Genomic DNA, 12,570 nt, shown 5'->3' on the forward strand with positions numbered 1-12,570 from the left:
GCTGTGTTTTGAAAGTGTTTTGGCAGGTAAGATCATTACTATGTTGGGGATCCAAGCACTACTCCTCAAAATTCGATTTTCCAATTTCTCTATCTTTCTACACCATTTGGAATTGTTTTTTCAAGATGGCAAAATGAAATATGTTGGAACTGTAAGTGCAATAAAAGTCAGGTTTTCAGTTATGGAAATGAAGGTTATGAAACAGAATGTAGTAGTTTCAACATGATACCAACTGAGAAATTTCTATTTCCATCTTGGTCCAAAATCAAAGTAAAATTAGGAAGCAAGACCAGAGTACAGGAAAAGAACACCTAATTTATGATACATTCTTATCCCTTAAATATGGCTTTGTAAATATGCTCATTAAAACTTAATTTTTTATACCTTAGGTATTTTAATAACATTATTTTACAGAAAAAAGAATTACTGGGAGAAAATTATGTTATAATCTATGTATAACCACAAAAGCATTACTTTGAGAGCCCAGGTGGGAGTAGCTGATACAGGACACACACACATGTTGCTATGTCCCTGTGCAATGCACGTGGTCCATATTGCTAATTGATCACATCTTTTTTCTTACTGAATTTAGTCTTCAGACTCCATATGAATACAGATCCCCATGCAAACACTGCCAATTAAAGGAATTAAAACTCTAGGGAAAAGCTTTTTATCATCCTTGGAATAAGCAATTCAGACCACAAAGACCCTCACAGAAGTACATTTGGCTACCTAGCGGTCCAACGTAAGGCCAAGAACCCTGGAGGTTTGAATGCAAGCCTAACAAATTCAAACCCATAGACAAAGGCAGCAATCATAATTACTATGTCAATTAATTAGATTTGGTACTGATAGTAATTTAAATATCTATATGTTATTTTTATTTTCTATGTCATAAAGGAATACTTCCGATTCTATAGATGCAGTTAATTATGTATATATTCATGTTTAAGACCCCCAAACAAAAATACTTCTCAGAACTTATGCAAATATGACATTTTATGTCAACATAGCCAGCTAGATTTATCATGGGGTCTATGAAACCATGCCAAGCTGTCTACTTTCAGCTTTATATGGTGCATATATAAATTAACATTCCCAAGGGTCACTAAATCCCATTACAATTTTAAAAATAATCTGAGGCCTTTATTTTTTGAATAACTTAATTTAAAATTATGGAAAATTCATTTAACTCTTCAAAACTAAAGAGATGGAAAATATATAGATTTTTTTCCTTCTTTCTTTAGTCTGGTGAGTTGAACACTTACTGAACAGGCTATTACATCATTTTTTTAGGTATATTTAATGAAATACAATAATATTGTGAAACACGTTTTGAATAAATGTTTAATATCAGATATTGAATATAGTTTAAATAATATAAACTATTTTCATTACTGTCTATGAATTTCTTACATGCTTACATGTTTTATCTATCAAACCAATCATTCAGTTTACCAATTCTAAATCTTAACTTTATAATTATATTCAGCTTCTCCTACTTGCTCATCAAGTGAATATATATGTGCCAGCAGAGGATGTATTTCAGCATCTTTGAGATGTAATGGAGAATATGATTGTGCTGATGGTTCTGATGAGGTAAAATCTATCATTTGATTAAAATCTCTGAATTACATGAATTAGGTTCGGGAAAGCAAATGTAGTAAAAATAGAGTAAAGAGACAGATTCTTGATTCTTACACTGTCTAAAATGTTAGGACAAGTACACTGAACACAGTAATTGCAGCAAATACCTGAGTCTGCATGCTGTCCGTATACTAAACCCATTATCATTTGTAGAGGTTATATTCATTAAGTCAAAATAAAAGAAAGCCCATGGTGTAATAAATCTCCAGTATTGTCAGCTGCATGTTTATTTTGTCTGTGACTATATCATTATCATTAATGAAAACTGCAGTGCCCATTTGTATTTGAACAGATGGACTGTGTGACTGAATGTAAGGAAGATCAGTTTCGATGCAGAAATAAAGCCCACTGTATTCCAATTAGATGGCTCTGTGATGGTATTCACGACTGTGTGGATGGCAGTGATGAAGAGAACTGTGACAGAGGTAAGGTCTGTGTGTGTGTGTGTGTGTGTGTGTGTGTGTACGCGTGCGCGCACGCGTGCGCACGTGCGCACTTGCCTGGAAATAAGAGAATGACAATTAAAATGTGCAGAATCAATAGTGTGCTAGAGGCAGAGGATGGGATCATCAAAGGATTCTTTTTACCCATTCTTGTTTTGTTATGAAACATCCTGTTCTGAGTTAGCAAAATCTGGAAAATTTTCAGACAGAGTAAGTGTCAGTCTTCATATGACAAAAGCAACCAAAGTACAAGTGTTTATTGTGTCCTGCCCTGAGGCTGTCCTCGGATTAGATGCTGGGTCAGGGATAGAGACAGGAGAAGGATTCAGGGAACATAACCTCTATAGCCATTACTATAAAAGTAGTTTTGGTATACGTTTCTCTTCCACATTGCTTGCCTTACTATGAAAAAATAATAACATATGGCATACTATATTACACATACTAATTTGCTAGATCATATATAGGTTGCAGGTTGTGCCCCAAATTTCCTTTTTTGCCATATGGTTGAGAAAATGACCTACATTTTTTGTCAGTCTGGAAGACAGCTTTCAATTTTGTAGTGCATTATTTTCTAGCTATGTGAAAATATTTCCTAACAAATAACAACTTTTTTATTGTAATTCACTACATTAAAAGCAGCATTTGTTATTACTTTAAAGTTAATGAGATGAAAGCAAAGAAATTGTGGGGCGAAGCTTAAAATGATCACAGATTCTATAATTCTTATTATTTTCATAATGTTAAATATGTTGTTTAAATGCAACATTTTTTTAAGGTGCTTACAAAAGTCTCTCAATGGACTTTACATTTCAGAATATTTGGAATATCATCGACAGAGATGATACTAGATATTGACGTATGTTGCAAGGCATTTGAACATGTACTCAGGTTTTATACAGTTTAAATATACCTTTGCAACCACGTGGTTGGAGCTAGAGAGCATAGTGAAATAAGTCACTCAGAGAAAGACAAATACCATATGATTTCACTTATATGTGGAATTTAAGAAACAAAACAAATGAACAAAAGGAAAAAAAGAGGCAAATCAAGAAACAGACTCTTAACTAGAGAGAACAAACTGATAGTTACAGAGGGGAGGCGGGTGGAGGGATGGGTGAAATAGGCAATGGGGATTAAGGAGTGCACTTGTAATGAGCACTGGGTGTTGTATGGAAGTAATGAATCACTATATTGTACAACTGGAATTAATATTACACTGTCTGTTAACTAACTGGAATGTAAATAAAAACTTTAGGGGTGCCTGGGTGGCTCAGTCAGTTGCGCGTCTTGCCTTTGGTTTGGGTCATGATCTCAGGGACCTGGGACTGAGACCACGTCGGGCTCCCTGCTCAGCCGGGAATTTGCTTCTCCCTCTCCTCCCCACTTGTGTTCTCGATCTCTGTCTCTCTCTCTCTCTCAAATAAATAAATAAATAAAATCTTTTAAAAAATCTTTAAAAAAAAAGAAAAAATAAATAAAATATTTACTTCTATAAAAATCTAGTCACTCAAAGAAAAATATCCTCCGTTTTCTTTAATATTAGATCGAACCTTTATGATTTGCTACGATCTCCATCCCAAACCTGACAAAGTGTTGTAATATTCAGCAGAAGAAATCCCAGTTCTCATTTGGAATCTGCGGTGCATTATATAGAGCCATAAAAGGTTACACTTCCCAAATAGCTGTTTCTACTTTTGGTTAAGTTCTCACATTCACATTCTATCATTGGTCACTTTAGAGACAGCAAACTTTGTAGACATTCTGACACCAAAACTCTTAAATACAGTCATATTCTAAGACTTCAGGACAGTTAAGTTACTCACCTTTTTCCATTTTCTAGCTAATAAGCCCCAGCCCCTCAATTTCAGTCTCTGTCACCAGTCTGGCTCTTTTCTCATTGCTTCTTGCCTGGGCTCATGTAATACCATGTAATTGGACTCTAATACATTCTATTCACTGCTGCCAGGTTCATCTTACTGAAGTGTAACTCTGATTATGTCAATGTTTGCTCAAAGTTCTTCCTTCCTGGTTATATACAAATATGGCAGTCAGGGTTACAAGAGAATGATCCTATTTTACTTTCCTACCCTTATACTCTATTACTTCTTTTTATGTATAATATATCCTAGCCAAACTGAAGAATAAATCTAGCAACATTTTCCATGCTTTTCAACATCTTTCCTGATTCCTCTGCTATTTCCACCATCTCAATACCTTTGCCAATAAAAATTATATCTATCCTTTCAAGTCCATTCAGTTGCTACTGTCTTCAACCAAATTGCAGTCTCTTATGGAATTTCCCTAGCAACCCTTTGATTACATTCCTGTTATCATATTCTTCCTTCTAGTATAATTACTTCTGTATTAGTTGACTAAGTTTCCCCTGTTAGAATGTGAGTTTCTTGATGTAAAAAATTAGGTATGCAAACAGAATGAGGAAATGCATTCCAGGCAGTGGGATCATTATACACAAAGTCTCAGAGGTGAGAGAAAGTTTAAGTGTTTAGGAACTTTAAGTAATTGAAGATTCATGATATAGAATTTGGTTTTACTATTAAGCATAATGAGAAGTTTTCCAAGGCTTTTAAAGAGTCTTCAAATATTTTTTCAAAAGGAGAGAGTGGTAGAATTTGTACTATATAATAGCACAAAGAATTTACTGAAATGAGATTCAAGAGATCTAGCTTCTTGTCTTACTTCTAGGAGCCTTTCTATGCTCATTTTTCATACTATCAAATCCAACCACAGTGAAATGTCACCAAGGGCTGTAGGAATATCTAGAAAGTGAGTGTGTGTGTGTGTGTGTGTGTGTGTGTGTGTGTGTGTGTGTATGTGTAAGGGCAATCCTGTCAGGATTTATATATTTTTTAAATATTAAATTTCATAAGAAATGTTTGTTTAAACAAAGAATTCCAGGTTAAAAATCAAACATTACAGTAAAAAAAAAAAGAAAGAAAGAAAGAACATTATAACATTTGAAATCTGAGTTGTCTTTTAGATTTAAAATGACTCTACTAAAAGTTTAAGCTTACTGATTAAAAGAGTTGAGAGCCTTTAATTCAATCATTTACAAATGTGTCAAAGCTCCCCTTCCATCAATACTCATGTTTCTAACTTTCCTTGGATTTCTTTGCTGCCAGATACATTCCAATGAATTATCTTGGTGGTTAAAATATTTGATCCTGTATGGATGTACCTTAAGGTATGATTGAGTTCAGATTTCTAGTATTTAACTTACCTCCAGCAAGTGGTTTAGGTACTGGATAAATGTACTTCAAGACATTGAGGAAATGGAATGCCAGAATAAACATTTGTCCTGTTAAATCTTACTTCATTCATCCTAGATCTGGACACATGAACTAAGTATTGGGGGCTGGAAGGCAATAGGGACACAGGAATATTTTCCAAGTGAATCAACTTTACTAGTTTACTTTAAAAAGATGAACCCCCAAATACTGTGGAAATAAAAGCAGCATTCATATTTTTAAAGGTAAAACATGTTGCCTCAAGGAAACTTGGTGTTTGTTTTGGTCTGAGCTCCCAAACTTTATTCTTCTTAGCAATTTTGGTGGGCAAGATTGAGAATTATTCTTTTTAGTAATCATCAGCTCAAAAATGTGTTAACTATTTTTGAAAATTATAAAATATTATCATATATTAAACTCCCTTCACCTAAATGAAAATGGGAACTCTAGATGCTTATTTTCAGTGATGATGGCCTGTCCAGATTTCTATGAACCTGCCAAAAGCTCAGTTATATTTAGATGTAGGTTATTGTTTACATATGTATACACACACTTTTATATTTTTCTAATAATCTTCTGTTGAGCTTATTAAGAACATGACTAATGACTAGGAAACTAGTCATTTACACAATAGGAAGCCTTTAGTGAGTTATCACAAAACATTTGCCTTGTTCTACAATTGTGATTTCATTTATATTTCTCTTCTTCTTAATAAAAATAGTAATATGCCCAACACTTATGGGGAAAATTATGTTATCTAATGTGATACCTTTGGGAACTCATTTTTTTTTTTCCTTTTAAAAAGACTGATGTGCTACAAATAGAATTCTCTGAAATAATCAGAGAATGTCAAGAGTTCACAAATTTTGTTTGAATATAATCCATTGTAAAATGGAACATGCAATGAGATTTAGTCATGAGAGAATCTTTATTCTGAAAGAATATAACTTTCATATTCCATGGATTTTGATACTGAATTAAGCAAATATTCACCTCCTATCAATATTCATATCTTAAGTTTCTTTAATACTAAAGACTGTACATGTTATCTTTTTATTGTTTTCAGACAGAGTTGTTAAGTGGTAATATATTTTCTTGCATGGGTTCTGGTAATTGAAATTATTGTTAGAATTAGGACACTTAAAACTGAACATTGCAGAAGTTGAAAGAAAGGGGCACCCCAATGCCAGATATTATATTGTCAGTCTTACATGGTGATACTCACCTTGGTGGACTCACCAAGGACTTGCCTTTTTCCATATTTTAGAGTTTGCTGGTCTTCAGAGATGCCAATGTAGGATGTGCCAGTTCTGTTAAGCATTTTTGCAGGAACTCTTAGAACTGTTCAGATTGATATCACTGTAACACTTGGCCTCAGCTTCAACTATTACTTAAGATTCTAAGCAATCGACCTATACTTCCCTAATCATCTCTCTCTACCATGAACCCTATCAAGTTTTTAAAAAGTTGAATTTCTTCCTCACCTTATACTTCACAGAAATAATTAAAAATCTTGAGCTTTATTCAATATCTGGTCACCAAATTAACAAATCTATCTATTGCTATGCCTAGCCTAACCTTTCCCCCATTCCTCGCTCTTGAAATGGGAGACTTGTTTCACCTCCAGTCGAAGGATGATCCTTTTAATTTAGTTTAGATCTCAAATCCTTCACAATTTCTGGATTCTCAAGGAATTCATTGTATGAATTAGCTTTTCTTTCTTCTGTATCTTCAAGCTTAGTTTGTCTACTGAATTATTCTCAGAAGGACTTAACATATATCAGATATCTGTTTTACTCCATACAAGCTACCAGGCTCTCTTATTCACTTAACTTCCTCCTTTCTTCCTCACCTTTAAGGCCAAACTCCTGAAAGGGATGGATGATTACAGTAACTACTACTTTTTCATCTAATAATAATCAACTACAAACACTTCACTAAATCCACCACCACTTCACTGAACCTCCTCTCTTAGCATTATATAAATGTGCTAACTACTACCTTCTTGTTGGAACACTTCTCAGGTATTTCTCCAACAACTCTGGTGACTTTTTCTGTCTCTTTGGCAGACTCCTCCTGATTTCCTCTGTTTTGTTCTAAATTTCAAATAACAACTATATTCTGATTGTTCCCAGCTATATATTTACAGCTAAGAACCTATCTTATATTTTAGATATATTTATCCACTATCCTATTAAATATCACTACATGGTTGTCTTCCTAGTATCTTAAATGAATTGTGTCATTATTTCTATTAAGCTTGCCCCTCCTGCTCTATTCCTTTATTTTTGGACAATACCAACATTCACTAAATGGTCCAAATAAACCAAAAATGGAGTACTATGTTTGACTGCTCATTCTCCTTGCCACTTTCATCTTTTTAGCCATCAGGTCCTGAGGATTCCATCTCCTGAAGCACTTTCAAACATAGCTACTCTAAATCAAGTACCAACAGTTCTCTTCTGCATTGCTGTAACCCCTCTTCAAATTGGACTTTTTTCCTCCAGCCTTGGCTTTACTCTTGCTACCTTCATTTCCAAGTTCTCCACATTCTAGCTATTGTTAGCATGCTAAAATCCAAATCTCATTCTGTCATTTGCTAAATTAAATCTTTGCTATTGTCAGTGAATTATTAAAGATTTGTATACAAGTCAAAACTCAACAAGATGGGCTGTTTGACCCTCATAAGCCTAGGCTTATTATTCCCTCCAGAGTGCATCCACAAAATGAACAATGCTTCCTTCCAGGATTTTCTAGTCTTGCAAAGATGAACACTATCACTCCCCAGCCCCATGTTTTAATAAACATATCCACTTTTAAATATGTTAATACCTTCAGTCATCAAATCTATCTAATATAGAAACCATATTTATTATCTTATGTATGAGGTTCAAATAGGTAGTGAAATTCTCTGAGAGCAATCTTATTTATCTTAATTCTGAATTCCCATCAAGTTACTTTCCCCAACCATTGCAGTTTCCACTATATATTATTACATATCTAGACAAACAACCAGAGCTTACTAGTATTTTGGTTCCTTTGCATATGATAGATATACTTAATTTTGAGTGAGCATATCTTTGTATTATTGATGCTTTGTATTTAATTGTGAAAAGAGAAAAATGTAAACATTGACAAAATACACAAAAAATCAGGTACACTACTGTACAATTTTTATAAGTATAACTGTAATATTTCACCACATCACCAGCTTCTAATTCTGTTATAAAATTAACTGATTATCTGTGATTGCAAAAACTTTTTATTGGTTATTCTGTCCTCAGAAATTCAGTTTGTTAGTTTCCAGATATAACTGAATTGAACTATCTAATAATTTTGAAAGTGTTTTTCTTTCCAGAACAATACAATTTTTACATTGAAAATTAATGCTATTTAAAATCTCAGTTTCTTTACAGTAACATGAAAAGTATGTGAAATGGAAAATAATTTATATTTGAGAAAACTTTCTTCTAACATCTTACCTGTATTTTCTAGAGGAAATATGATATACTTGGGTAATATCAGATTGTTTTGAAAAGTAAATCATGAGTAACTTAAAAAAAAAAAAAGTTTGGATACTGCTTGTCCCTAGTACTGTACAGGAAAAAAATATAAGGCAGTGAAAAACTAGATACTGTGCTAAGATAACTAGAGGAATATGTGTCCTGTTGACTGGCATTAATTATGCTACATCTCTATGTCTCTTCTTCTGTTTTGTTTTAAAATAAAGGAGGAAATATATGTAGAGCAGATGAGTTTCTCTGCAATAATTCCCTTTGCAAACTACATTTTTGGGTGTGTGATGGAGAAGACGACTGTGGAGACAACTCTGATGAAGCCCCTGATATGTGTGGTATGGCATTTCATGTGGGTCTAGATTATACTCTTACCTCCAGATCTAATGTACTGGTGTGAATCAATGAAGTGGTGAGGTAAACCACAAATTCTGCCATCCTGGGGTTAGGTAGAGACAGATACAGCTTTTGTTCAGGTAATAAGAGATTACCCTGTCCAAAGTTGATGACTTTACAGAGACGCCCCCTAAATCTGAACTTGCACATGTCAACACTATTCAAAAGATAGTTTATGGTCTGTCTGGGAAGATTTAGAGTAGTTGAACTTTTGAATTGTGTAAGGTTCATATAAGGACTTTGGCTTTGTACCAAATTGGTTATTTAGGCTAAAACATTTTTTTCTTGGACAGAGAAGTACATGGAAAAAATGTGAATAATAAAATCATGTAGTTCCACAAATTACCCACTACTGAGACCAATGTTGTTCAGAGAAGGGAGATATATATGGAGATAATATGTAAATATATTGATATATTTTAATATGCAAGCATATTGATATATTTTGTTATGTAAATATATTAATACATTTAAATATATTATGTTATTTCTTCATATATGTCTATATTATAAATATAAATATATTAATATATATTTAATATATATTTAGGCCTAGGCAGAGAATTGAAATTAGGAGTTATATAACAGTTCAATCTGAAAATCTTAGCAAAAGTTATTGCTTCTTCAAATTCAAGTTACTCCTGACTCTTGAAAATTGTCAGGGGTGTACTTATGCAATCAGCAACTATAAATATCTAATTTCATATCACCAAAGTAAAGGATTTCTTATAGGTAGCAAACATTTTTAGTCTCTTCTTATTCTATCTAATCTCAGTAAAAAAGTATTTTACCTCTAACTTAAAGAAAAATACTACTACTTTGGATATAATTAAGTAGCACATCAGGTGAATTAAAGAAAACATAGCATGAGTGTATATACTTAAATTCTTTGTTCTATTTGGTGCACTAAGTTAAACCAATATTTTTTGATAGATGATGACATTGACTATTGATGTTACAATTGAATAAAAAATCCAAAACACAGAGACAGCTTTATTTTTAAAAAGATTTAAAAACTTAAAAATGACAGTCTTTGGGAAGTGTTCTCTATAGACAAAACTAATGAGAGACATAACTAAGTTTCAGTTTTAGTTCTACATAGTCTTACACAATAGATTCTAGAGAATCACCAGAGATTATATTATTTCTGAATTATAATCCATGGAAAAATATGAGTTTTTATACCAATATCAAGCCAGAACCAATTATTTTTATAAAGTGTATATATTTATATAGATATAGATATAGATAGATAGATAGATAGATAGATAGATAGATGATAGATAGATAGATATGCACATATATATATTATTTTTTCTAACCTTTATTCCACTTCAGCACACAACTAGTGAGTGGAGTAGGAACTGGTTGCTAACTAATTAACCATGTGAGGCTCCAGGGTCACATCCCCAGGACTACTTCTAGGGCCAGGAAGTGATTCTCAGTGACATGCCACACAGCTGCTGGAAAACCTAAAATACAACCAGCTTGATTCTGTGCATGTTTTTACATTCCCCTAGGTCATCAGTATAAACATTGAGTCAAGCTGTTATGTACCAGGGACTGTGCTAAGTAATTGGGATTTAAAAAATAAAAAAGGACAACACATGGTTCTCTTTGACAAGATCTTTTTTTTTTTTAAGATTTTATTTATTCATTTGAGACACAGAGATACAGAGACAGAGAGAGAGCATGAGCAGGGAGAGAGGCAGAGGGAGAGGGAGAAGCAGTCTCCTCGCTCATCCAGGAGCCCAATGTGGGGCTCGATCCCAGGACCCTGGGATCGTGACCTGAGCCGAAGGCAGACGCTTAACCGACTGAGCCACCCAGGCGCCCCTCTTTGACAAGATCTTATTCTGATTATACAAATCAGATTTTCATATATTATATTTCAAGCAATGGTGGAATTAAGTAAAAGGTACAGATAAGATGGAGAGGAATAAGATGAACTCTGCCTAAGGAGGAATTCAGAAAGCTACAGTTTGAAGAACCCAAATGAAAAGATAGCATAGCCATTATGAACAGCATAGGGAAAAGTATCATTCATTCATTTAATAAATATTTGTTAGGATAGATACTGTTGTTATTTTGGGGAATATAATGATGAGAGAAACAGGCATGGACCCTGATGTCAGAGAACTGAGAATCTAGTGGAATAGGGATTCAAATGATTTCAAAAATATATGGTTACAAATTATGATATGTGCATTGAAGAACAAGTAGAGTAAGTTATAAAAGTATAGAACAGAGAGATTTTATTCAATCTTGGGTTATGGTAAATAATATTTGAGTTTGAGTCTGAGAGATATATCACTGCCAAGTAGGTGAAAGGGATGGGGTGGAGGGAAGGTGGATGACATAATGTTGTAGGCAAAGGAAACAAGATGCAGACAACCCTGAGGCAGAGTGAACCATAGCTTATTGGAGGAACTGAAAGATCCATGTGCTTGGAGAATACAGAACAGGGTAGATACTGGTTTAGGATGAAACTGAAAACACAGAAGAGTCTGGAATCTTGTGAGTCTTCATAAGGATTTTTAGATTTAGCCTAAAAGTAATTAAAAATACTAAAATGTTTTGGGGCACCTGGGTGGCTCAGTTGGTTAAGCATCCGACTCTTGATTTTGGCTCAGGTAATGATTTCAGGGTTATAAGATCGAGCCCTGTGTTGGTCTCCGAGCTGGGCGTGCAGCCTGCTTACGATATAAATAAATAAATAAATAAATAAATAAATAAATAAATATTTTTTTTACAAATTATTTTTTAAAAAGAATATGAAAAAGCTTTAAGTACAACAGACATATAGTCATATTTGTATTTCACATATACTGGATAAAAAGGGGCAAGGCTAGGTAAGATAATTGATTGCTGTACTCTAAACAAGCCATGCTACTAGCTTGGGTTAAGATAATGATAGCACGTGATGGCAAATATACACAGACTTGAAGGTGATTTGAAAAGCAAAATAAATTGGATTAAATAATAGATTAGATATATGGGGCAAGGGAGAGGAAGTTACTAAGTATAATTTGTAGGGTGTTTGTGCTTGTTCAGTTGAATACATGGGTAACATTCGAAGAGGAACAGTATTGCAAGTAAAGATTAAAAGCCTGGTTTGAGATACATTTGAGGAGACATTCAAGTATAGATTTCATGTAGGCTCTAGGTATTTGGTTCTAAAGCTTAAAAAGCTGGTCTAGAGTTATAAATTTGAGATAATAAAATGGGGTAATGAATACTATGGACTCTGTAAGACTTAGGATTGGGGGGGAGTAAGGCATAAGAGAAGAAGGAACTTAGGATAGAATATCGAGGGCCACC

General features: G+C 33.7%; 1 protein-coding gene across 9 annotated transcripts in view; it reads left to right on the forward strand.

Moving 5' to 3' along the window:
* LRP1B (LDL receptor related protein 1B) overlaps positions 1-12,570 on the forward strand; it is a 1,853,519-nt gene that overhangs the window by 1,718,703 nt on the left and 122,246 nt on the right. For all 9 annotated transcript variants that reach the window (XM_032387847.1, XM_032388632.1, XM_032390176.1 and 6 more), the window contains 3 exons: positions 1,493-1,599; positions 1,940-2,072; positions 9,069-9,191. In XM_032387847.1, the coding sequence (XP_032243738.1) occupies positions 1,493-1,599; positions 1,940-2,072; positions 9,069-9,191 (363 nt within the window). The remainder of the gene's footprint in view (positions 1-1,492; positions 1,600-1,939; positions 2,073-9,068; positions 9,192-12,570) is intronic.

This window comes from Phoca vitulina, unplaced genomic scaffold, assembly GCF_004348235.1.
Source record: "Phoca vitulina isolate PV1807 unplaced genomic scaffold, GSC_HSeal_1.0 scaffold1, whole genome shotgun sequence".
NCBI lineage: Eukaryota > Metazoa > Chordata > Mammalia > Carnivora > Phocidae > Phoca > Phoca vitulina.